This window comes from Mobula hypostoma, chromosome 21 (assembly GCF_963921235.1).
Source record: "Mobula hypostoma chromosome 21, sMobHyp1.1, whole genome shotgun sequence".
Classification (NCBI taxonomy): Eukaryota; Metazoa; Chordata; class Chondrichthyes; order Myliobatiformes; family Myliobatidae; genus Mobula; species Mobula hypostoma.
Window position 1 is genome coordinate 950,163 of NC_086117.1, and position 27,318 is coordinate 977,480.

The following is a 27,318-nucleotide window of genomic DNA, read 5'->3' on the forward strand; positions in this document are numbered from 1 at the left end:
GCCTTCTGTGGGCAAGCCAGTTCTGGATCCACAAAGCAGTGTCCCCTTGGATCCCATTCCATCTACCATTTCTTTGACCATTCTCCTAATCTTCATCAAAATTACCTGCCCCTCCAACTATCTTTATATCATCTGCAAAATTTGAACAAAACCATCAATTCCATCATCCAAATTATTAACATATAACCTAAAAAGAATCGGTCCCGACACAGACCCCCGTGGAACACCACTAGTCACTGGCAGCCAACCATAAAAGGCACTTTTTTATTCCCACTCTTTGCCTCCTGCCAATCAGCCATTGCTTTATCCATGCTAGAATCTTTCCTGTAATACCATAGGCTTGTAGCTTGTTAAACAGCCTCATGTGTGGTACCTTCTCAAAGGCCTTCTGAAATTCCAAATACACAACATCAACTGATTCTCCTTTGTCTAACCTGCGCGTTATTTCTTCCAAGAATTCCAACAAATTTGTCAGGCAAGATGCTCCTTTGAGGAAACCAAGCTGACTTCAGCCTACTTTATCATCTGCCTCCAAGTACCCCAAAAACACATCCTTAACAATCAACTCCAAAATCTTCCCAACCACTGAGGTTAGACTAATTGGCCTATAGATTCCTTCCTTCTACCTCTCTGTTCTTGAAGAGTGGAGTGACATTGGCAATTTTCCAGTCTTCCAGAACCATTCCAGAACCTAGAGATTATTGAAAGATCATTACTTATGTCTCTTCAGCCACCTCTTTCAGAACCCTGACATGTACATCTTCTGGTGCAGGTGACTTATCTACCTTCAGACCTTTCAGTTTCCCAAGTATAGTCTCCCTAGTAATGGTAGCTTCACACACTTCACGACCCCTGACACCTGGAACTTCTATTATACAGCTAGTGTCTTCCACAGTGAAGATTGATGCGAAATACTTATTCAGTTCGTCCGCCATTTCCTTGTCCCTCATTACTACCTCTTCAGCATCATTTTCCAGTGGTCCAATATCCACTCCCCTCTCACCTTTCTTTTACACTTTACGTATCCAAAGAAACTTTTAGTATCCTCTTTAATATTATTGGCTAGCTTACTTTCATATACACTAGCCTTATACAGCGGGCAGCGTAGTTTGCGGGCTGCGGAGTGAGCTGGGAGCAGAGTGAAGGCTTAAGGGCTTCGGCTCAATGGGCTTAGGCGGAAACGGGAGAAGCAAGGAAGGTTTGGTATTCATTTTTTGTTGTTATTTGAGGAGAGGGAAGTATGAGTGTGAGGGCAGCTTGTTGTTCTCGGTGCCGGATGTGGGAGGCCCTGGAGTCTCCAAGCCTCCCGGACGGCCACATCTGTGCCAGGTGCGCCGAGATGCAGCTCCTAAGGGACCGCGTTACGGAACTGGAGATGCAGCTCGGTGACCTTCGTCTGGTCAGGGAGAGTGAGGAGTTGATAGAGAGGAGTTACAGGCAGGTGGTCACACCGGGGCCACGGGAGGCAGACAAGTGGGTCACGGTTAGGAGGGGGAAGGGGAAGAGTCAGGTAATAGAGAGTACCCTGGTGGCTGTGCCCCTTGACAATAGGTACTCCTGTTTGAGTACTTTTGGGGGGGACAGCTTTCCTGGGGGAAGTGACAGTGGCCGTGCCTCCAGCACAGAGTCCGGCTCTGTAGCTCAGAAGGGTAGGGAAAGGAAGAGGAGGGCAGTAGTAATAGGGGACTCGATAGCAAGGGGGTCAGATAGGCAATTCTGTGGATGCAGTCCAGAGACCCGGATGGTAGTTTGCCTCCCTGGTGCCAGGGTCCGGGATATTTCGGATCATGTCCAAGATATCCTGAAGTGGGAGGGTGAGAAGCCAGAGGTCGTGGTACATATAGGTACCAATGACATAGGTAGGAAAAGGGAAGAGGTCCTGAAAGGAGAATCTAGGGAGTTAGGAAGGGAGTTGAGAAAAAGGACTGCAAAGGTAGTAATCTCGGGATTCCTGCCTGTGCCACGCGACAGTGAGAGTAGGAATGCGATGAGGTGGAGGATAAATGCGTGGCTGAGGGATTGGAGCAGGGGGCAGGGATTCAAGTTCTTGGATCATTGGGACCTCTTTTGGCACAGGCGTGACCTGTACAAAAACGACGGGTTACACTTGAATCCTAAGGGGACCAATATCCTGGCAGGGAGATTAGCGAGGGCTACTGAGGTGACTTTAAACTAGAATGTTTGGGGGGTGGGAATCAAATTAAAGAGACTAGGAGAGAGGAGGTTAGTTCACAACAGGGGGATGGGAACAAGTGCAGAGAGACAGAGGGGTGTAAAATGAGGGTAGAAGCAAAAAGTAGTAAGGTGAAAAGTAAAAGTGGCAGGCCAGCAAATCCAGGGCAAAAATCAAAAAAGGCCACTTTTCAACATAATTGTATAAGGGCTAAGAGTGTTGTAAAAGCGAGCCTGAAGGCTCTGTGTATCAATGCAAGGAGCATTCGTAACAAGGTGGATGAATTAAAAGTACAGATTGTTATTAATGAAGATGATATAGTTGGGATCACAGAGACATGGCTCCAGGGTGACCAAGGATGGGAGCTCAACATTCAGGGATATTCAATATTCAGGAGGGATAGACATGAAAGAAAAGGAGGTGGGGTAGCATTGCTGGTTAGAGAGGAGATTAACGCAATAGAAAGGAAGGACATTAGCCAGGAGGATATGGAATCGATATGGGTAGAGCTGCATAACACTACGGGGCAGAAAACGCTGGTGGGAGTTGTGTACAGGCCACCTAACAGTAGTAGTGAGGTTGGGGATGGCATTAAACAGGAAATTAGAAATGCTTGCAATAAAGGAACAGCAGTTATAATGGGTGACTTCAATCTACATATAGATTGGGCGAACCAAATTGGTAAGGGTGCTGAGGAAGAGGATTTCTTGGAATGTATGAGGGATGGTTTTTTGAACCAACATGTTGAGGAACCAACTAGACAGCAGGCTATTCTAGACTGGGTATTGAGCAATGAGGAAGGGTTAATTAGCAATCTTGTCGTGAGATGCCCCTTGGGTAAGAGTGACCATAATATGGTGGAGTTCTTCATTAAGATGAAGAGTGACATAGTTAATTCAGAAACAAAGGTTCTGAACTTAAAGAGGGGTAACTTTGAAGGTATGAGACATGAATTAGCTAAGATAGACTGGCAAATGATACTTAAAGGGTTGACGGTGGATATGCAATAGCAAGCACTTAAAGATCGCATGGATGAACTACAACAATTGTTCATCCCAGTTTGGCAAAAGAATAAATCAGGGAAGGTAGTGCACCCCTGGCTGACAAGGGAAATTAGGGATAGTACCAATTCCAAAGAAGAAGCATACAAATTAGCCAGAAAAAGCAGCTCACCTGAGGACTGAGAGAAATTCAGAGTCCAGCAGAGGAGGACAAAGGGCTTAATTAGGAAAGGGAAAAAAGATTATGAGAGAAAACTGGCAGGGAACATAAAAACTGACTGTAAAAACTTTTATAGATATGTGAAAAGAAAAAGATTGGTTAAGACTAATGTAGGTCCCCTACAGACAGAAACAGGTGAATTGATTATGGGGAGCAAGGACATGGCAGACCAATAGAATAACTACTTTGGTTCTGTCTTCACTCTGGAGGACATAAATAATCTTCCAGAAAAAGTAGGGGACAGAGGGTCTAGTGAGATGGAGGAACTGAGGGAAATACATGTTAGTAGGGAAGTGGTGTTAGGTAAATTGAATGGATTAAAGGCAGATAAATCCCCAGGGCCAGATGGTCTGCATCCCAGAGTGCTTAAGGAAGTAGCCCAAGAAATAGTGGATGCATTAGTGATAATTTTTCAAAACTCTTTAGATTCTGGATTAGTTCCTGAGGATTGGAGGGTGGCTAATGTAACCCCGCTTTTTAAAAAAGGAGGGATAGAGAAACCAGGGAATTATAGACCAGTTAGCCTAACATCGGTGGTGGGGAATATGCTAGATTCAGTTATCAAAGATGTGATAACAGCACATTTGGAAAGCAGTGAAATCATCGGACAAAGTCAGCATGGATTTGTGAAAGGAAAATCATGTCTGACGAATCTCATAGAATTTTTTGAGGATGTAACTAGTAGAGTGGATAGGGGAGGACCAGTGGATGTGGTATATCTGGATTTTCAAAAGGCTTTTGACAAGGTCCCACACAGGAGGTTAGTGTGCAAACTTAAAGCACACGGTATTGGGGATATGGTATTGATGTGGATAGAGAATTGGTTGGCAGACAGGAAGCAAAGAGTGGGAATAAACGGGACCTTTTCAGAATGGCAGGCAATGACTAGCGGGGTACCGCAAGGCTCAGTGCTGGGACCCCAGTTGTTTACAATATATATTAATGACATAGATGAGGAAATTAAATGCAGCATCTCCAAATCTGCGGATGACACAAAACTGGGCGGCAGTGTTAGCTGTGAGGAGGATGCTAAGAGAATGCAGAGTGACTTGGATAGGTTGGGTGAGTGGGCAAATTCATGGCAGATGCAACTTAATGTGGATAAATGTGAGGTTATCCACTTTGGTGGTAAAAACAGAAAAACAGATTATGATCTGAATGGTGGCCGATTAGGAAAAGGGGAGGTGCAACGAGACCTGGGTGTCATTATACACCAGTCATTGAAAGTGGGCATGCAGCTACAGCAGGCAGTGAAAAAGGCGAATGGTATGCTGGCATTCATAGCAAGAGGATTCGAGTACAGGAGCAGGGAGGTACTACTGCAGTTGTACAAGGGCCTTGGTGAGACCACACCTGGAGTATTGTGTGCAGTTTTGGTCCCCTAATCTGAGGAAGGACCTTCTTACCATAGAGGGAGTACAAAGAAGGTTCACCAGATTGATTCCTGGGATGGCAGGACTTTCATATGAGGAAAGACTGGATCGACTAGGCTTATACTCATTGGAATTTAGAAGATTGAGGGGGGATCTTATTGAAATGTATAAAATCCTAAAGGGATTGGACAGGCTAGATGCAGGAAGATTGTTCCCGATGTTGGGGAAGTCCAGAACGAGGGGTCACAGTTTGAGGATAAAGGGGAAGCCTTTTAGGACCGAGATTGGGAAAAACTTCTTCACACAGAGAGTGGTGAATCTGTGGAATTCTCTGCAACAGGAAACAGTTGAGGCCAGTTCATTGGCTATATTTAAGAGGGAGTTACATACGGCCCTTGTGGCTAAAGGGATCAGGGGGTATGGAGGGAAGGCTGGTACAGGGTTCTGAGATGGATGATCAGCCATGATCATACTGAATGGCGGTGCAGGTTCGAAGGGCTGAATGGCCTACTCCTGCACTTATTTCCTATGTTTCTATGTTCTTTGTTTCTATATCAATCTTTACCTTCGCAATGATTTTATTAGTTCCCTTCTGTTGGTATTTGAAAGCTTTCCAATCTTCTAACTTCCCACTAATTTTTGCTCTTATATGCACTGCGTTGGTGCATGGCCAAGCGGTTAAGGTTTGATCTAGTGATCTGAAGGTTGCTCGTTCGAGACTCAGCTGAGTCAACATGTTGTGTCCTTGAACAAGGCACTTAACCACACATTGCTCTGCAACAACACCGGTGTCAAACTGTATCGGCACTAGTGCCCTTCCCTTGGACAACATCGGTGGCGTGGAAAGGGGAGACTTGCAGCATGGGCAACTGCCGGTCTTCCATACAACCTTGCCCAGGCCTGCGCCCTGGAAACCTTCCAAGGCACAAATCCATGGTCTCACGAGACTAACGGATGCCTAGTATATGCACTCTTTCTGGCTTTTATGTTGGCTTAACTTTTCTTCTAGGCTTTTGATGTTTATGGCATCTTGCCTTTAGAATACTTCTTCCTCTTTGGGATGTATACATCCCAAATTGTCTGATTTTCTTGTAAAAGAATCATTCAAGCTTTTGTTTTTTTGTGTGTTTACGTGAATCATATCCATCCTAGACCTGCTTATTTGCTGGTAACAGCCTTTTCATCATTATTCCAATGCATTGTAGAGTTATGTTGCTGTTAGTTTGTATTTACAGTAATATCTACAGCATTACGAGCCTATGGTGAGAGGGTTACATTTTGGGTGCTCATTTGGGATTGAATGCTTGTATGATCTAATGCTGTATGACTGATGTATTATGGCTGTATAATGATTAGATATCCTGTTTGTTTGTTTTCAAGCCACTGTTACACCTCAGTGACAATATCCACCTCACACACTCACCTCAGCACTCCCTACCCTGGCACCTCAGTGACAATATCCACCTCATACACTCACCTCAGCACTCCCTACCCTGGCACCTCAGTGACAATATCCACCTCACACACTCACCTCAGCACTCCCTACCCTGGCACCTCAGTGACAATATCCACCTCACACACTCACCTCAGCACTCCCTACCCTGGCACCTCAGTGACAATATCCACCTCACACACTCACCTCAGCACTCCCTACCCTGGCACCTCAGTGACAATATCCACCTCACACACTCACCTCAGCACTCCCTACCCTGGCACCTCAGTGACAATATCCACCTCACACACTCACCTCAGCACTCCCTACCCTGGCACCTCAGTGACAATATCCACCTCACACACTCACCTCAGCACTCCCTACCCTGGCACCTCAGTGACAATATCCATCCCAAACACTCATCTCAGCATTCCCTACCCTGGCACCTCAGTGACAATATCCATCCCAAACACTTACCTCAGCACTCCCTACCCTGGCACCTCAGTGACAATATCCACCTCACACACTCACCTCAGCACTCCCTACCCTGGCACCTCAGTGACAATATCCACCTCACACACTCACCTCAGCACTCCCTACCCTGGCACCTCAGTGACAATATCCACCTCACACACTCATCTCAGCATTCCCTACCCTGGCACTTCAGTGACAATATCCATCCCACACACTTACCTCAGCACTCCCTACCCTGGCACCTCAGTGACAATATCCATCCCACACACTCACCTCAGCACTCCCTACCCTGGCACCTCAGTGACAATATCCATCCCAAACACTCATCTCAGCATTCCCTACCCTGGCACTTCAGTGACAATATCCATCCCACACACTCACCTCAGCACTCCCTACCCTGGCACCTCAGTGACAATATCTACCTCACACACTCACCTCAGCATTCCCTACCCTGGCACTTCAGTGACAATATCCATCCCAAACACTCATCTCAGCATTCCCTACCCTGGCACCTCAGTGACAATATCCATCCCAAACACTCATCTCAGCATTCCCTACCCTGGCACCTCAGTGACAATATCCATCCCAAACACTCATCTCAGCATTCCCTACCCTGGCACCTCAGTGACAATATCCATCCCAAACACTCATCTCAGCACTCCCTACCCTGGCACTTCAGTGACAATATCCATCCCACACACTCACCTCAGCATTCCCTATCCTGGCACTTCTCATTGACAATACCCATCCCACACTTTCCTTCGGACCATGAGACATCCTGGAAGCTTCTAGAAAGGAAGGGGTTAACATATGAGGAGTGTTTGACAGCTTTGGGCCTGTACTCACTGGAATTTAGAAGAATGCAGGGGATCTCACTGAAACCTACTGAATATTGAAAAGACTAGATAGGGTGGATGTGGAGAGGATTTTTCCTATGTTGGTGGTATCCAGAACTAGAGGGCACAGCCTCAAAATTGAGGGTTGGCCCTTCAGAACAGAGGAAAGGAAGATTTTTTTAGCAAGAGAGTAGTAAATCTGTGGAATGCTCTGCCACAAACTGTGATGCTGGCCAAATCTGTGGTATATTTAAGGCAGAAGTTGTTTCTTTCCTGGTTGATCAGGGCATCAAGAAGGTATGTGTGTGGGGTTGAGTGGGATCAGGGATCAGCCATCATGGAATGGTGCAGCAGACTCAATGGGTTGAATGGCCTAATTCTGCTTCTTTGACTTATGATCTTATCGGAATATAGTTAGGCCATTTGGCCCATCAACTCTTTTCCACCATTTAACCATGGCTGATCCTTTTCTTTTCCGTCCTCAGCCTTATTCCCCGGCCTTCTCCCTGTAACCTTTGATGCCACGTCCAATCATGAACCTGTAAAGTTCTGCCTTAAATACACCCAACAACCTGACTTCCACAGTTATCTGTGGTAATAAATTCCACAAATTCACCACCCTCTGGCAAAGGTAGTTTCTCCACATCTCTGTTTTCAATGTACGCTACTCTATCCTGAGGTTAGAAAAACCATTGAAGAAACCACAGAAAAACTACCACACAGAAACAGGCCTTTTGGCCCTTCTTGGCTGTGCCAAACCATTTTCTGCCTAGTCCCACTGACCTGCACACGGACCATATCCCTCCATACACCTCCCATCCATGTATCTGTCCAATTTATTCTTAAATGTTAAAAAAGAACCTGCATTTACCACCTCGTCTGGCAGCTCACTCCACACTCCCACCACTCTCTGTGTGAAGAAGCCCCCCCCTAATGTTCCCTTTAAACTTTTCCCCCCTCACCCTTAACCCACGTCCTCTGGTTTTTTTCTCCCCTTGCCTCAGTGGAAAAAGCCTGCTTGCATTCACTCTATCTATACCCATCATAATTTTATATACCTCTATCAAATCTCCCCTCATTCTTCTACTTTCCAGGGAATAAAGATAACCAAGAGGTTGTGCCCTCTTTCTTAGACTCCCTTACCAAGGGAAACATCCTTTCCACAGACCTTCCACAGAAAGGTCTAGACCTTTCAATATTCCAAAGGTTTCAGAGATCCCCCCCGTTATCCTTCTAAATTCCAGTGAGTACAGACCCAGAGCTATGAAATGTTCCTTGTATGATAACCCTTTCATTCCCAGAATCATCCTTGTGAATCTCCTCTGGACCCTCTCCAATGCCAGCACATCTTTTCTCAAATGAGGAGCCCAGAACTGTTCACAATACTCAAGATGAGGCCTCACCAAAGCCTTATAAAGCCTCAGCATCACATCCCTGCTCTTGTATTCCAGACCTCTTGAAATGAATGCTAACATTGCATTTACCTTCCTCACCACTGACTCGACCTGCAAGTTAACCTTTAGGGTGTTCTGCACAACGACTCCCAAGTCAAAGGTTTCCAAAAACATTTAATGTCAGAGAAATGTATACAATATACATCCTGAAATGCTTTTCCTTCGCAAACATCCATGAAAACAGAGGAGTGCCCCAAAGAATGAATGACAGTTAAATGTTAGAACCCCAAAGCCCCAGCTCCCTCCCTCCCACGCATAAGTGGCAGCAAGCAACGATGCCCCCCTCCCCCCACAAGCAGAAAAAAAAGCATTGGCATCCACCAGCAAGCACTCAAGCATGACCAGAGCAATGGTAAAGACACAGGTTTGCAGTACCCCAAAGACTACTTGTTCATCTGGTATCCAACATACCACAGGCTCCCTCTCTCCCTAATAAGAGAGAAAGAGATGTCTCCGTTTCACAGCGAGAGGGGAGACATAACAAATAACTCACTGGTTTACGATGTTAAAAGTCCGTTGTGTCGCTTTTTCGAGCTTTGTCCTTTGCATTTCAGATTTTTGGATTTTCTCCCCGTTTAGAAAATAGTCACCACATTTATTTCTTCTACCAACGAAGTGCATGACCATGAATTTTCCAACATTGTATTTCATTTGCCACTTTCCTGAGCATTCTCCCAATCTCTCTCAGTCCTTCTGCATCCTACCTGGTTCCTCAACACTACCTGCCCCTCCACCAATCTTTGTATTGTCTGCAAACTTGGCCACACAGCCATCTATTCCATCATCTAAATCAATGATATAGAATATAAAAAGAAGAGGGTCTTAACTTTGACACCTGTGGAATACCACTAATCACTGGTAGCCAACCAGAAAAGGATCCTTTTATTCACACTACCAAACAGCCAATGCTATAACCAGGCCAGCATTTTTCCTGCAATACCATGGGCTCTTCACTTGGTAGGCAGCCTCATGTGTGGCACCATGTCAAAGGTCTTCTGCAAGTTCAAATTTACCAAATCCACTGCATTCCCTTCATCTATCGTACTTGTAATCTCCTCAAAGAATTTCAACAGGTTCATCGGGCAAGATTTTCCATGAAGGAAACCATGCTGACTTTGTCCTATCTTGTCCTGTGTCACCAAGTACTCCATCACCTTGTCCTTAACAATTGACTCCAATATCTTCCCAACCACTGAGGTCAGGCTATCTGGTCTATAATTTCCTTTCTGCTGCCTTTCTCCTTTCCTAAAGAGGGAAGTGCAATTTTTCAGTCCAATGGCACCATGCCAGAATCCAACGACTTTTGAAAAATCATTACTAATGCCTCCATAATCTCTACTGCTATCTATTTCAGAATCCTAGCATGCAGTTCATCTGGACCCTTGAAATAGTAACTGCACTCGCTTGTCGTCCCTCATATCCTTCAATATCTGGCACACTGCCAGTGTCCTCCACAGTGAAGCAAAATACTCATTTGGTTCATCTGTTATCTCCTTGGCCCCCGTTATTATTTCTCCAGCCTCATTTTCTAGTGGTCCTATATCCACTCTCATCTCTTTTTTATATTTCACATACCTGAAAAAGCTTTTACTATCCACCTTGATATTGTTTGCTAGCTTGCTTTCATATTTCATCTTTTCCCCTCCTAATGATTCTTTTAGTTGCTGTATGTAGGTTTTCAAAAGCTTCTGAATTCTTATGTTCCCACTAATCTTTGTATTGTTGTATACCCTGTCTTTTACTTTTACATTAGCTTTGACTTCCTTTGTCAGCCATGGTTGTACTATTTTGCTATTTGAGTATTTCTTTATTCTGTACCTTCCTCATTTTTCCCAGAAATTCACACCATAGCTGTTCTGCTGTCACCTCTGCCAGAAACTCCTTCCAATTTACTTTGGCCAACTCCTCCCTCATACCACTGTAATTTCCTTTACTCTATGTCAGACTTTACTTTCTCCCTATTAAATTTCAAGTTGAACTCAATCATATCGTGATCACTGCCTTCTAAGGATTTTTTTTAACCTTAAGCGCCATAATCACGTCTGATTCATTACATAACACCCAATCCAGTATAGCTGATCCTCTAGTAGTCTCAACGACAAACTGTTCTAAAAAGTCATCTTGTAGGCATTCAACAAACTCACTCTCCTGAGGTCCATTACCAACCTGATCTTCCCAATTGACCTGCATGTTGAAATCTCTCGTGTGACTACCATGACACTGACCTTTTGATATGCCTTCACTATTTCCCATTATAATCTGTGGTCCACATCCCAGTTCCTGTTGGGAGGCCTGTATGTAACTGCCATCAGGGTCTTTTTGCCCTTGCAGTTTCTTAGCTCAACCAGCATGGACTCAACATCTTCCGATCCTATGTCACATCTTTCTAATGATTTGATGCCATTCTTTACCAGCAGAGCCATGCCAAACCCTCTGCCTACCTTCCTACCCCTCCAATGCAATGTGTAACCTTGGACATTCAGCTCCCAACTCCAACCATCCTTCAGCCACGATTCAGTGGTGGCCACAACATACAACCATATAACAATTACAGCATGGAAACAGGCCATCTCGGCCCTTCTAGTCCATGCCGAACTCTTACTCTCACCTAGTCCCACCGACCTGCACTCAGCCCATAACCCTCCATTCCTTTCCTGTCCATATATCTATCCAATTTAACTTTAAACGACAACATCGAACCTGCCTCAACCACTTCTGCTGGCAGCTCGTTCCACACAGCTACCACTCTCTGAGTAAAGAAGTTCCCCCTCATGTTACCCCTAAACTTTTGCTCTTTAACTCTCAACTCATGTCCTCGTTTGAATCTCCCCCACTCTCAATGGAAAAAGCCTATCCACGTCAACTCTATCTATCCCCCTCATAATTTTAAACACCTCTATCAAGTCCCCCCTCAACCCAAATAATAAAAACCTAACTTGTTCAACCTTTCTCTGTAACTTGGGAGATGAAACCCAGGCAACATTTTAGTAAATCTCCTCTGTACTCTCTCAATTGTATTGACATCTTTCCTATAATTTGGTGACAAGAACTGTACACAGTACTCCAAATTTGGCCTCACCAATGCCTTATACAACTTCAACATTACATCCCAACTCCTATACTCAATGCCGTGATTAATAAAGGCCAGCATACCAAAAGCTTCCTTCACCACCCTATCCACATGAGATTCCACCTTCAGGGAGCTATGCACCATTATTCCTAGATCCCTCTGTTCTACTGCATTCTTCAATGCCCTACTGTTTACCATGTATGTCCTATTTTGATTAGTCCTACCAAAATGTAGCACCTCACATTTTTCAGCATTAAACTCCATCTGCCATCTTTCAGCCCACTCTTCTAACTGGCCTAAATCTCTCTGCAAGCTTTGAAAACCTACTTCATTATCCACAACACCACCTATCTTAGTATCATCTGAATACTTACTAATCCAGTTTACCACCCCATTATCCAGATCATTAATATATATGACAAACAACATTGGACCCAGTACAGAACCCTGAGGCACACCGCTACACACCGTCCTCCAATCTGACACACAGTTATCCACCACTACTCTCTGGCGTCTCCCATCCAGCCACTGCTGAATCCATTTTACTACTTTGATATTAATGCCTAACAATTGAAACTTCCTAACTAACCTTCCGTGTGGAACCTTGTCAAAGGCCTTACTGAAGTCCATATAGACAACATCCACCACTTTACCCTCGTCAACTTTCCTAGTGAACTCATCAAAAAATTCAATAATATTTGTGTGACGAGAATACACATAAATTAAGATGTTAGCTGGCCTGGGCTGGCACCAGTGGGATCAGCAGTTGGTCTGCCACTTGTCTTCAGGAGAAAGAGAGATAAGGAAAACAATGGAGCAGCATTTGGAGATGTTAATGAAGGGACGGGAGAGAGTAACGGAAGGAGAGCTGTCAAGATCGGCTCCCCCTTTGAACCCTGAACTGTTTGAAGTGATGGACAGGCGATACCCCAGCAGGGGGATAAAAAGGGACAGGTTCGCTAAGGCAAGACACACACGACACCCCGAGGTAACGAGACCCTGGAAGCGGTGCGTCTCCCACAAGTCAGTGGGAAGTTTTGGACGGCTGGTCGCGGGATCAAGCCATAGACGCACAGGATGGAAAGGCACGATCGGCGGGAATCTGGTGTATGTCCACCCTTGCCTGGGTGCCAGGTTCACCGCAGAGAAACGATCGTATCTGGAAACGGAGGGGGTCACGGTCGGTGACCTCAGATGATATCACAAAGGGCTCGCCCGAAAGCTGACTGCGAAGGTCCGTGTGTGGAAGCCATTTGAATATTCATTCGTTTTGCTCTCTCTCTCTCCTTCCCCCCACTGTCCATCTCCCACGGCAGCGATTACTATGAACTGAACTGAACTTTGCATCACTTTGAAACTGGTCATTTACCCCTAGACAACGATAGAGCTTGATTGATCCTGTTATCTTAATTCTGTGTACATGTGTGTTTATCATTGCTGAACTGTTGCATTTATTATCCTTTTGATTAGAGTACTGTGTTGCTTGTTTCTTTAATAAAACTTTCTTAGTTCTAGTAATCCAGACTCCAACTGATTGATCCATTTCTGCTGGTTTGGCAACCCAGTTACGGGGTACATAACATTTGTCAAACATGACCTTCCACGCACAAATCCATGTTGACTGTTCCTAATCAGACCCTGTCTATCCAGATAATTATATATACCATCTCTAAGAATACTTTCCATCAATTTACCCACCATTGATGTCAAACTCACAGGCCAATAATTGCCAGGTTTACTCTTGGAACCCTTTGTAAACAATGGAACCACATGAGCAATACGCCAATCCTCTGGCACCATCCCCGTTTCTAATGTCATTTGAAATATTTCGTCAGAGCCCCTGCTATTTCCACACTAACTTTCCTCAAGGTCCTAGGGAATATCTTGTCCGGACCGAGAGACTTATCCACTTTTATATTCCTTAAGAGCACCAGTACTTCCTCTTCTTTAATCGTCATACTTTCCGTAACTACCCTTCTTGTTTCCTTTACCTTACACAATTCAATATCCTTCTCCTTAGTGAATACTGAAGAAAAGAAATTGTTCGAAATCTCCCCCATCTCTTTTGGCTCCGCACATAGCCGTCCACTCTGATTCTCTAAGGGACCAATTTTATCCCTCACTATCCTTTTTGCTATTAATATAACTGTAGAAACCCTTTGGATTTATTTTCACCTTACTTGCCAAAGCAGCCTCGTATCTTCTTTTAGCTTTTCTAATTTCTTTCTTAAGATTCTTTTTACATTCTTTATATTCCTCTAGCACCTCATTAACTCCAAGCTGTGACGGAAAATTGGATGCAGATATTGAAGTTGGTTAACTCTTCTTCAATTTGTGCTAGCCATTCATTGATTCAATTTAAAATTGTACATCGTTATCATTTGACAAAGGAGAGACTTTCTAAAATCTTTCCTAATGTTGATAGTCATTGTGATAGATGTAAAACTGAGATAGCTACACTGACACATATGTTTTGGTCTTGTTCTATACTGGAACAGTTCTGGAAGTCGGTTTTCTCAACAATTTCTAAAGCACTTAAAATTAATTTACAACCTAATAAATTAACTGTGCTTTTTGGAATAGTTCCTCAAAGTATTCATGGTATTTCTGTGTCTGACCAACATGTTATTGCATTTGTTACATTGATAGCTAGGAGGGCCATTTTGTTGAAGTGGAAGGATACATCGGCTCCCACTTTGTCACAATGGTTCTCTCAAGTGATGCTATGTCTTAGTTTGGAGAAAATTAGAAGTTGAACCTTTGAACCTTTATTTGATTTTGAGAAAAGATGGGGCTCATTTGCTCGTTATTATCATTTGAGTTAATTGATATAATTTTTCCACGATCTAATTGTAAATTCTTTTAGTATATTTCCTTTTCTTGCTGGCAGTTTGATGTTTACTTTTAGAAGCTTTTTGTATGATGCATGGCTCCGGGGTTGTACACCTAATGGGTTCTCTTTTTTTTTCCTCGCTTTTCTGCTTAGTAGTTTATTTTTGTTATCACAAAATTTTGTTTTCAATCTTTAAGATGATGGGTTTTTTTGAGGCGTTGTAAGTGTTGTTACTTCGATGTACTCATGTTATTTTTCCTATATATACAATAAAAAGATTTGAAAAAAGAACTCCAAGCTGCCTATATTTATTGTAGATCCCTCTCTTTTTCTGAACCAAGTTTCCAATATCCCTTGAAAGCCATGGCTCTCTCAAACTTTTAACCTTTCCTTTCAACCTAACAGGAACATAAAGATCCTGTACCGTCAAAATTTCACCTTTAAATGACCTCCATTTCTCTATTACAACCTTCCCATAAGACAAATTGTCCCATCCACTCCTTCTAAATCCTTTCGCATCTCCTCAAAGTTAGCCTTTCTCCAATCAAAAATCTCAACCCTGGGTCCTGTCCTATCCTTCTCCATAATTATATTGAAACTAATGGTATTGTGATCACTGGAGCCGAAGTGCTCCCCAACACATACCTCCATCACCTGTGCTATCTCATTCCCTAACAGGAGATCCAACACTGCCCCTTCTCTAGTTGGTACCTCTATGTATTGCTGCAAGAAACTATCTTGCACACATTTGACAAACTCCAAACCATCCAGCCCTTTTACAGAATGGGCTTCCCAGTATATGTGTGGAAAATTAAAATCTCCCACAATCACAACCTTGTGCTTCCTACAAATATCTGCCATCTCCTTACAAATTTGCTCCTCCAGTTCTCGGTCTCCGTTAGGTCCCCATCACACCCAACAATCTGTCAAAGTGCAACAAGTTATCCACCTTATTTCTTATACTCGGCGCATTGAGATATAACACTTTTGAGTATTGTATTTGCTACCCTTTTTGATTCTGCATCCCTAATGCACTGATACTCACCCTGCTGGTTGCAATTTTGTCCTGTCATCTGGCTGCCCTTCTTGACAGTCTGACTGTGTACAAGATAATGAGAGGCAAATAATGGGAGGCATTGATCGTGTGGATAGTCAGAGGCTATTTTTCCCCAGGGCTGAAATGGTTGGCACAAGAGGCCATAGTTGTAAGGTGCTCAGAAGTAGGTACGGAGGAGATGTCAGGGGTAAGTTTTTTACGCAGAGAGTGGTGGGTGCATGGAATGGGCTGCCAGCGGCAGTGGTCGAGGTGGATGCGACAGGGTCTTTTAAAAGATTCCTGGATGGGTACATGGAGCTTAGAAAGATAGAGGGCTATGGGTAAGCCTAGGTAGTTCTAAGGTAAGGACATGTTCGGCACAGCTTTGTGGGCCGAAGGGCCTGTATTGTGCTGCAGGTTTTCTATGTTTCTATGCATGCCATCTTTACTTTTTTACCATCCTTCCTATTCTGAGTCTCTTCATTTATGTTCGCACACCCCCACCCCCACGCCAAATTAGCTGAAACTCTCATCTCAGCACTCTCTACCTTGGTATTTCTCAGTGATGATACCCATCCCACACACTCATCTCAGCATTCCCTACCTTGGCCCCAATCCGCAGCCGGTCGATGGTGTTCTCTGCTTCAGCGTACTTGGTGAGCAAGCGCCGATAATCCTCCTGTTAAAATAAAACACTGCAATGATTGCAGTGACAAGTGACTGACCCTAAACCCTCACTGTGGGTCAATCCCCCATTAACCCTCTGTGCCTTCTGGCAGGGGTGAGAAAAAGGAAGGGAATTTTCCCAAATTTGTCACTAGGATAAGAAACACGTCACCAATAATAACACTGAACAACAATTTTTTCCATGTGTTTCTTCCTAAGAATTTTTTTTGTTTATGATAGATCACTTGAAACTGAGCACAAATATAATTTCAGACTATTGAAATTATAGAGAATTTGGAGAAACAAGAAATTAATGTTTATTGATTATAATGCATTTAATTGAAAAACGCTGCTGACGCTTTGCAATAGTTCAACTAAGCTAAAAATATTTTGGTGATGATTTTCAGTGTCCAACAATAATCAGCCAGGATTGTGAATGGATTCCAGTTGCCCTGATACTGCTTCTCCATGACCGCAAAGACCCGGTGAAACCTTTCACCAAGTGAGTCACTGACAGTGTCAAGATTTGCAGGGAAGAATTCTAAATAGGAATGAAAAAAAATGAATCTTTCGTGACATGCTGCACTTCCTTATTTTGTATGCTTGAAGCATATTGTCAACCAGCTGCATATAGTTTGGTGCACTGCAGTTGCTAAGAAAATTTCCAACCCCAGCCTTGAATGTCTTCCATGTGCTTTTCTCTGGTCCCAATAGAAGTTCTTCAAAGTGCCTGTCGCTGGTGATTTGTTTGATTTGTGGACCAACAAAAATGTCTTCCATAATCTTGGCATCAGTTTTTCTGTCTTGAATTATGAATTGAAATAACAAATGTAGTCGATTTTTTAAAAAAAGGTATGTGATAGGGAAATTTCATGGTGATTTTCCGAAAGTATTCAGGAAGCAAAATCTTTGTTGTCCAGAGTAATCAGAGCTTTCCATGCTGTAGTCCCAATGACTAACCCCAACTTGTTCCTGGTAAACAGTTTTCCATTCAATAACTTTATTAATGCAACAAAGTGTCACCTTTTCCAGATGAATAAAGAATCTCTGACATTGCAAATCAGCTTTTCTTTCTTTCTTTCTTTTCTTTTTAAATCTTTTTATTGAGTAAGTATACAAAAAAGGTAAACCATATAAACATTAATACAATGTTAAAATATCATAAAATTCCAAAAGATAACAATACCAAAAAGAAAATACTACAAACAATGTAATTTAAGCATAAGAAACCAAGATAACATAATAGTATACTAAATTTTATATATATCAATGGAAAAAAAAAGAAAAAAAAACCCCAAAAAAAAACCCACCGTGCAGCTAACTAAAAGCAAGGCAGCTTTTCTAGACAGACATTTGCTTCCAATTGTATTTGAAATTGGCAACTGGATTAATGGCCAAATCAAAGAGATAGTTTCGGGCGTAGCTGAGTACACCAGTGGATATGCACAGCTGTTGAACAGAGGGTGCTGTTGAAAGGGAAGTGTGGAGGAAATGCTGCGCTAAAACCATAAAACATTGGAGCACTTGGCACATCAAGTTTGCTCTGACATTCCATCATGGCTGAGTAATTATCCCTCTCAACCCCATTCTCCAGTCTTCTCCCCGTATCCTTTGACATCCTGACAAATCAAGAACCTATCAATCTCCACTTTAAATATACCCAATACCTGGTGTCTATAGCTGACTATGGCCATGAATTCCACAGATTCACCACCCTCTGGCTAAAGAAATTCCTCATATCTGTTCTAAATGGACACCCCTCTATTCTGAGGCTGTGCTCTCTGGTCCTAGACTCCCCCACTATAGGAAACATCCTCTCCACATCCACTCTATCGAGGCCTTTCAATATTCGAGATCCCCCGTCATTCTTCTAACTTCCAGCAAGTACAGGCCCAGAACCATCAAACATTCCTCATACATTAACCCTTTCATTTCTGGGATCATTCTCATGAAGTTTGTCTGGACCCTCTCCAAAGTCAGAACATTCTTTCTTAGATATGGGGCCCAAATCTGCTCACACTTCTCCAAGTACAGTCTGACCAAGGCCTTAAAAAGGCCTCAGCGTTATCGCTTTGCTTTATATTTCAGTCCATTCAAAATAAATGCTAACATTGCATGTGCCTTCCTCACCACTGATTCAGTCTGGAAGTTAACCATTAGGGAGTCCTGCATGAGGACTCCCAAGTTTGGAGGTGATAGAGAGGAGCTACAGGCAGGTGGTCACACTGGGGCCTCGCGAGACAGACAAGTGGGTAACAGTCAGGAGAGGGAAGGGCAGGAGTCAGATACTACAGAGTACCCCTATGGCTGTCCCCCTTGACAATAAGTACTCCTGTTTGAGTACTGTTGGGGGGATGGCCTACCTGGGGGGAAGCAACAGTGGCCGTGCCTCTGGCACAGAGTCTGGCCCTGTGGCTCAGAAGGGTAGAGAAAGGAAGAGAATGGCAGTAGTAATAGGGGACTCTATAGTTATGGGGTCAGACAGGCGATTCTGTGGAAGCAGGAAAGAAACACGAATGGTAGTTTGCCTCCCAGGTGCCAGGGTCCAGGATGTTTCTGATCACATCCCCGATATCCTGAAGTGGGAAGGTGAACAGCCAGAGGTCGAGAGGTCGTGGTACATATTGGTACCAACGACATAGGGTAGGAAAAGGGAAGAGGTCCTGAAAACAGACCACAAGGAGTCAGGAAGGAAGTTGAGAAGCAGGACCGCAAAGGTAGTAATCTCCGGATTACTGTCTGTGCCACGTGACAGTGAGTATAGTAATAGAATGAGGTGGAAGATAAATGCGTGGCAGAGGGATTGGAGCAGGGGGCAGGGATTCAGATTTCTGGATCATTGGGACCTCTTCTGGGGCAGGTGTGACCTGTACAAAAAGGACAGGTTGCACTTGAATCCGAGGGGGACCAATATCCTGGCGGGGAGGTTTGCTAAGGCTATTGGGGAGAGTTTAAACTAGAATTGTTGGGGGGTGGGAACCGATCTGAAGAGACAGAGGAAGAGGCAGTTGGGTCACAAATAGAGAGAACTTGGAGACAGTGCAAGAGGTAGGATAGGCAAGTGATAGAGAAGGGGCACACTCAGATCAATGGTTTGAGATGTGTCTATTTTAATACAAGGAGTATTATGAACAAAGTGGATGAGCTTAGTGCATGGATCAGTACTTGGAGCTATGATGTTGGGGCTATTACAGAGACTTGGATGGCTCAGGGGCAGGAATGGCGACTTCGACTGCCAGACTTTAGATGTTTCAGAAAGGACAGGGAGTGAGGTAAAAGAGGTGGGGGTGTGGCACTGCTGATCAGAGGTAGTGTCACTGCTGCAGAAAAGGAGGAAGTCATGGAGGGATTGTCTACGGAGTCTCTGTGGGTGGAAGTTAGGAACAGGAAGGGGTCAATAACTTTACTGGGTGTTTTTTATAGACCACCCAATAGTAACAAGGACATTGAGGAGCAGATAGGGAGACAGATTCTGGAAAGGTGTAATAATAACAGGGTTGTTGTGGCCAGAGTCAACGTAGTAGTAGTAGTAGTAGTGTGGTGGGAGATTTTAATTTCCCAAATATCAATTGGCACCTCCCTCAAACAAGGGGTTTAGATGGGGTAGTTTATGAGGTGTGTTCAGGAAGGTTTCTTAACACAATATGTAGATAAGCCTACAAGAGGAGAAGCTGTACTTGATCTGGTATTGGGAAGTGAACCTGGTCAGGTGTCAGATCTCCCAGTGGCAGAGCATTTTGGAGATAGTGATCACAACTCTATCTCCTTTACCATAGCATTGGAGAGGGATAGAAACAGAATAAGTTAGGAAAGCGTTAAATTGGAGTAAGGGAAAATGTGAGGCTATCAGGCAGGAACTTGGAAGCATAAATTGGAAATGGATATTCTCAGGGAAATGTACGGAAGAAATGAGGCAAATGTTCAGGGAATATTTGTGTGGAGTTCTGCATAGGTACATACCAATGAGACAGGGAAAGGATGGTAGGGTACAGGAACCATGGTGTACAAAGGCTGTTGTAAATCTAGTCAAGAAGAAAAGAAGAGCTTAGCAAAGGTTCAAAAAACAAGGTAATGATAGAGATCCAGAAGATTATAAGGCTAGTAGGAAGGAATTTAAGAATGAAATTAGGAGAGCCAGAAGGGGCCATGAGAAGGCCTTGGCGGACAGGATTAAGGCATTCTACAAGTATGTGACGAGCAAGAGGTTAAGACATCAGAGAATAGGACCAATCGAGTGTGACAGTGGAAAAGTATGTATGGAACCAGTGGAGATAGAGGTACTTAATGAATACTTTGCTTCAGTATTCACTACAGAAAAGGATCTTGGCGATTGTAGGGATGACTTACAGCAGACTGAAAAACTTGAGCATGTAGGTATTAAGAAAGAGGATGTGCTGGAGCTTTTGGAAAGCATCAAGTTGGATAAGTCACCGGGACCAGACGAGATGTACCCCAGGCTACTGTGGGAGGTGAGGGAGGAGATTGTTGAGCCTCTGGTGATGATCTTTGCACCATCGGGGATGGGAGAGGTTCCGGAGGATTGGAGGGTTGCGGAAGTTGTTCCCTCATTCAAGGAAGGGAGTAGAGATAGCCCAGGAAATTATAGACCAGTGAGTCTTACTTCAGTGGTAGGTAAGCTGATGGAGAAGATCCTGAAAGGCAGGATTTATGAACATTTGGAGAGGCATAATATGATTAGGAATAGTCAGCATGGCTTTGGGAAAGGCAGATCGTGCCTCATGTGCTTGATTGAATTTTTTAAGGATGTGACTAAACACATTGATGAAGGAAGAGCAGTAGAGTGAGGAACACACTACTGTCGGGGTACAGTACTTGGGGACACTACACTGTCGGGGTACAGTACTATGGCAGGAGCAGGCTTATCCTTCAACCAATGTCTTTGAAAGAGACCATCTGGCCTAATGTCTGTTTGCAGGGTGCCTTCACCAGGGACTACACTTCCAATGCAGATCATTGTCTTTTAACATTTTGACAGCCCAGACTCCGTGACAGATACTATCGGAATGCTAACTTTTATTTGTTTAGCTGTGCAGAATCTCCAAAATTCCTGACTTTGACCAATTGTACAAGCCTTTGCTGTTTAAAATCCCTCACCTCGTCATTTTTAAAGTCCAGCCACCGAGCTCCTGGCTTCTTACCTGCAGCTGATAGACCATCTCAGTGGCTTGTTGTGGGCACTTGAACTCTTCGAGCACCTTGACCTCGGACGGTGTCGGTGTGATGACAGGGCACTCACTGCTGTTCTGCAGCACCTGGCGAACAATTTCGGCAGGAGAATGGAGAAGATGGGGTTCTGTTCTGCTCTTCACCAAGGCAGTAACCTTCCTCTTGGGCTTCTGGTAGACCTGCTCATCCTTGGGGAACTTAACGCGGGGCTCCACCTTAGAGAAGTCTGGTACCGGGTAGTTAAGCTGACCCCGGCCATAAATTGCGGTTTCTGAGCTAATCTTTCGTGAAAGTGGCTTTGTTGATGTTCTTTGTTTAACTGTTCCTCTTTGGGGGTTTAGAGTTTTTATCTGCTGGCTGTTCTTATTTGTTAATGGTTTACTAGAATGTGGATGTGTTTGACAATTGTTTAACTCAATGTGGCCATTAGATGCTGATTTACTGACCTCAGTTTGTCTGATTTGATCATGTCTTCTGTTACCACACCATGGATCCTTTACAGAAGTTCTTCCTTTTGTAGGATTTCCTCCCACTGATTCTCCAACGCTGTCAGAACATGACGACCCAGGAATACTCTCAGCCTCAATATCTGCTTCATTCGCCCTGTCCTCAACTGAGAGGCGTTCCAGCATCACCTCATTAAAGCGGAACCCTGAGTGATTCGATGAAGAGTTATCCTCTCCTTCCTTCTTGGGTTCACTGGCACATTGTCTGCTGTTATCGGACAGTTCTAACACACCTCCAAGATGACCTACATCATTGGAGTACCTTGTTTCAAAGTCTTCAGAATAATAATCATGAACTGCTAGGCTAGAATATTTACCCTGTGTTTTTGAGCGGTTATTTCGCCCAACGGACTGATCAGAAAGTTTCATACTGTTGTCCTTTATTCTTTGCACTGGGAAGTCATCGCCATAATTTAGTATACTTGGTGTTTTTCTATACTGGCCCCACAAGTCTCTGATCGTGTCTGGATATGTTTCTGCAAGTTCCTTTTTGTACAGCAGGTCAGGGTAATCCTCTTCAACTTCCTTGAGCTCCACTGAAACCAGTTCATTTTGAAAGTTATAGGATCCCAGATCCTTCTCATCTTCAGTTTTGTCACTTTGTTGACCTTGCTCATAATGCTGATCATTGAGAATCTCGTCGTCCTCCTGTGGGTCTGATTCATCTACGAGTCGGAGAGGGATAAAGGACAAAGGGATGTTTGATTATTGACACAGACCAGTGCAGTCTATACCCAGTCCAGACTTAGTACCCACCCGGTCCACATCCAGTACACACACGGTCCACACGTAGCACACACGCGGTCCACACTGTCCGCAACCGGTCTGGACCCCGTACACAACCGGTCTGCACCCCGTACACACCCAGTACGTACCCTGTACGCAACCGGTCCACACCCTGTACTCAGCTGGTCTATAGGCAGTATACACCCAATACACACCTGGTCCACACCCAGTCCAAACCCAATACATAACTCGTAGAACATCCTCAGCATCATCCGGCAGATGTTAAAGGACCTCAGTCTCCTCAGGAAATAGAGTTGGCTCTGTCCCTTCCTGTAGACAGCCTCCGTGTTCTTTGACCAGTCCAGTTTATTGTCAATTCGTATCCCCAGGTATTTGTAATCCTCCACCATGTCTACACTGACCCCCTGGATGGAAACAGGGGTCACCGGTACCTTAGCTCTCCTCAGGTCTACCACCAGCTCCTTAGTCTTTTTCACATTAAGCTGCAGATAATTCTACTCACACCATGTGACAAAGTTTCCTACCGTAGCCCTGTACTCAGCCTCATCTCCCTTGCTGATGCATCCAACTACATAATGTACTGGGTGGGCACAGCAGTACATTCAGCCAGAGACTCATTCCTCCGAGGTGCAGCACAGAGCGTCATAGGAAGTCATTCCTGCCTGTGGCCATCAAACTTTACAACTCCTCCCTTGGAGGGTCAGACACCCTGAGGCAATAGGCTGGTCCTGGACTTATTTCATAATTTACTGGCATAATTTACATATTATTATTTAACTATTTATGGTTCTATTACTATTTAATTATTTATGGTGCAACTGCAACGAAAACCAATTTCCCCCAGGATCAATAAAGTATGACTATGACTATGACTAACTGATCCACAACCGGTCCATGCCCCGTACACACCCAGTACATAACCGGTCTACACCCAGTCCACAACCAGTCCACACTCAGTCCAATCCCAGTGCACACACAGTGCAGCAACTACACACCTGGTACACACCCAATACACATCCAGTCCACATCTGGTCCACAGCCTATCTATACACAGTACAGACTCTGTCCTCACCTGATCCACACCAGGTCCACACTTAGTCAAATCCCAGTACCCACACAGTGCAGTGGCTTCCACAGAAGTAAACGGGTACAGGCACCCTGTCAACACCCCTGCAGGCACCCAGTACACACCTGGTACACACCCAATCCACACCCACTCCATAACCGGCCCACACCCGGTACACAGCCGGTCCACAGCCGGTCCAACAGCCTGTCCACACCCAGTCTGCAGCCTGTCCACACCCAGTACACACACTGTGCAGTGGCTTCCATAGAAGTAAACGGGTACAGGCACCCTGTACACATCCAGTCTACAGCCTATCTACCCACAGTACACACCCAATGTACATCCAGTTGATATCCAGTCCACACCTGGTTCACACCCAGGTCACATCCGGTCTATATACAGTATACACCCTGTACTCACCTGGTCTACAGGCAGCATACACCCAGTACACAGCTGGTACACACCAAGTCTACACACAGTACACCTGGTATGCACCCTGTCCATACCCAGTCTACATGCAGTACACACCCGGTCCACACTCAGTTCACACCCAGTCCATTCTGGGTTTCTTTGTTTTGTGGCTGTCTGTAAGGAGATGTGTCTCGAGGTTGTATACAGTATACATACCTTGACGATAGATGTACTTTGAACTTTGTACCTTCTAAGTCATTTAAAATGGATGTTTCACTGATTTAGGAACTAATTTGGCTGTAAGTGCTGTATTATATGACAAAAACAGAAAATGCAGCCACAAGAAAGGTGAGGTTCAGTGTAAGAAGGGACATGTCAGTAGCTGGAACCCAATGTGTTTGCTGATTCAACATTCTGGCGGAGGACTTTGTCTCAAAGAGTCAGTGGGATAGCTGTGAAAATCCAGCAGGGTATAGAGAAGGAATTCTGGTGACATGAGTTTTTCATGGTTTAATATGTGTGTTCAGTCAGACCTCGCTTCACCTGTACAAACAGAAGCAGCAGATTGGAACTAAAACTCCAAACTTTGACCAAGCTGAACTTCTGTCTAAACTGTCAGTCAAGTTAGGCTGTGGAACAAGCAATAATGCAGGTAGAGGGGGGATGTCAGGGGTAAGTTTTTCCACACAGAGAGTGGTGGGTGCATGGAATGCATTGCCAGTGATGGTGGTGGAGGCCAGATACAAAAGGGCCTTTAAGTGACTCTTAGTTAGGTACATGGAGCTTAGAAAAATAGAGGGCTGTGCGGTGGGGTAACTCTTGGCAGTTTCTAGAGTAGGTTGCATGGTTGGCGCAACATTGTGGGCCGAAAGGCCTGTAATGTGCTGCAGTTTTCTATGTTCTATCTCCTGCCCTTACTAATGTAAATGTTCAATGTAAATAATGAATTAAGTACGTGCAATAAAATGGCCTTTTGTCAAACCTGTTTACTTGATTCTGCACAACTACAGTGGAAATGCAAACCACATCAGCTGCAGGTGTCACCTCCCTGTGCTGAACGTTTGGTAAATCTGTGCCTCCCTCACAGTCTTGTGGATTAGATCATTCAAATCCTCATAATGAGCTTAAAGGCAGACAACAGCTGCAGCACAGATCATTTCCAAAGTGTGTGGGGCACCAAATTACTTACACATCAGATGGCTGGGGCTTGGATCTTCCTCTGAAGACAGCGACAATGGAGCAGCATCCGAATCCTGAAATTCACTGATGTTAAAGCTCTCCTCGTCCACAGAGTCCTGTGGGTTTTCCGGGAAGCCCAACTTAGGGTCATTGTACGCATCAGTTTCTAAACTCTCTTCCAGTCCCAGGGGGTTCTGCAGATAATATTCATCAACCTCGTCCATTCTGATTATCCCGTTCTCGTCCATGTGACTGAAAATATCTTCATCCTGGTCTTCGAGGTCGGGTTCTGGCTCCAAGTCTGTGTCCAGCTCCTGTGTTCCAGAGACTTCCATCCCGTGGCATCACCTCATTCTACCACAGAAGCACTACGGGAGCTGGAGAAAGAGTAACCTGGTGAGGATTTGCTGGGCCCCTTGCTTTTTGAATGGTTATTGTTTCTTCAGTAACTCAGCACTCAGTCTGCAAAAATGAAACAATAATGTATTTCAGGGTATCCTGGAAAAGTATTCAGCAAACACAGGCTGATCTATTCTGTCAGCTTGTCACTTAGCATTACATTAACTGAGCATTAGCAAAGAAACATTCAGAGGTCATGCACAAAATAGGTGAAAGTAAGTTGAACATACAATCGTACAGCAGGCAAACAGGCCCTTCGGCCCATAATGTCTCTGCTGAATATAATGCTAATCTCAGCTAATCCCATCTGCCTGCGCACAGTCCATATCCCACCATCCCTGCATATTCATGTGCCTTTCTACAATGTCTCTTAAACATCACTATTGTATCTGCTTCAACCACCTCCCCTGGCAGCATGTTCCAAGCATCCAGCACTCTCTATGTGAAAAAACTTGGTCCTCAGCCTACAGCTCTTCAGAGAAAATAATACCAGCTTGCCCACCTTCTTCTCATACCCTCCAATCCAGAGATCTTCCTGGTAAACCTCTTCTGTACCACTTCCAAAGCCTCCATATCCCTCATGTAGTGGCAGCACTAGAAATTCACATGATACTCCAAGTGTGGCCCGACTGACGTCCTCTACACCTGCAGCGTGACTTCCCAATTGTTGAGCTCAGTGCTCTGACTAGTGGAAGTGAACATATCTTCTTTAACACTCTGTCTGCTCTGTTGTTGCTGTGGACTTGTACTACTCTATTCTCCTTCTCAACGCAGTTGGTATAATTAATATTAACTTTTGCTGTTCCGTCAGCAAGAGAAAGAGGTTTAAAAACAGTAGATTTTAGTTCAACAATGTTGGCTCTGAACACTAGAATCTTACAACCTGAGAATTCCTGGTCCACCACTGTCAATGTTGTCTCATTATCACCAATGGGCACTCTACACACAAACGTCAGACAGCACTGGAAAACAGCTAGCTGTATAGATAACAGTGTACCCTGGCTGCTACTGGTGGAAGCTGTGTGAGGAATCAGTCTGCAGGACAGGAAACAGAAGGTTCACACAGCAGCCACTCGGAGCACCATACCTGTAATTTATAAGCTGATAAACAACATCTGGGACATCACTTTCCTTCATCAAAAATCCCAAGAGATGGAGTCAACCTTCCACAGTATTTATGTTGGGTGAGCGGGTGTGGAGTGGCTCATTCGAATGTGATGTCACCGACTTGCCAACTCTTCAATTGTGACACGAA

General features: G+C 44.3%; 1 protein-coding gene across 8 annotated transcripts in view; it reads right to left on the minus strand.

Annotated features, from left to right (window-relative positions):
* The window catches only part of LOC134359725 (microtubule organization protein AKNA-like), a 136,934-nt gene that overhangs the window by 97,205 nt on the left and 12,411 nt on the right, over nt 1-27,318 (minus strand). For all 8 annotated transcript variants that reach the window (XM_063073248.1, XM_063073251.1, XM_063073250.1 and 5 more), the window contains 3 exons: nt 25,675-26,126; nt 21,728-22,926; nt 16,507-16,581 (listed from right to left, as the gene is read on the minus strand). In XM_063073248.1, coding sequence (XP_062929318.1) covers nt 16,507-16,581; nt 21,728-22,926; nt 25,675-25,999 — 1,599 coding nt within the window. In that variant the 5' untranslated portion in view covers nt 26,000-26,126. The remainder of the gene's footprint in view (nt 1-16,506; nt 16,582-21,727; nt 22,927-25,674; nt 26,127-27,318) is intronic.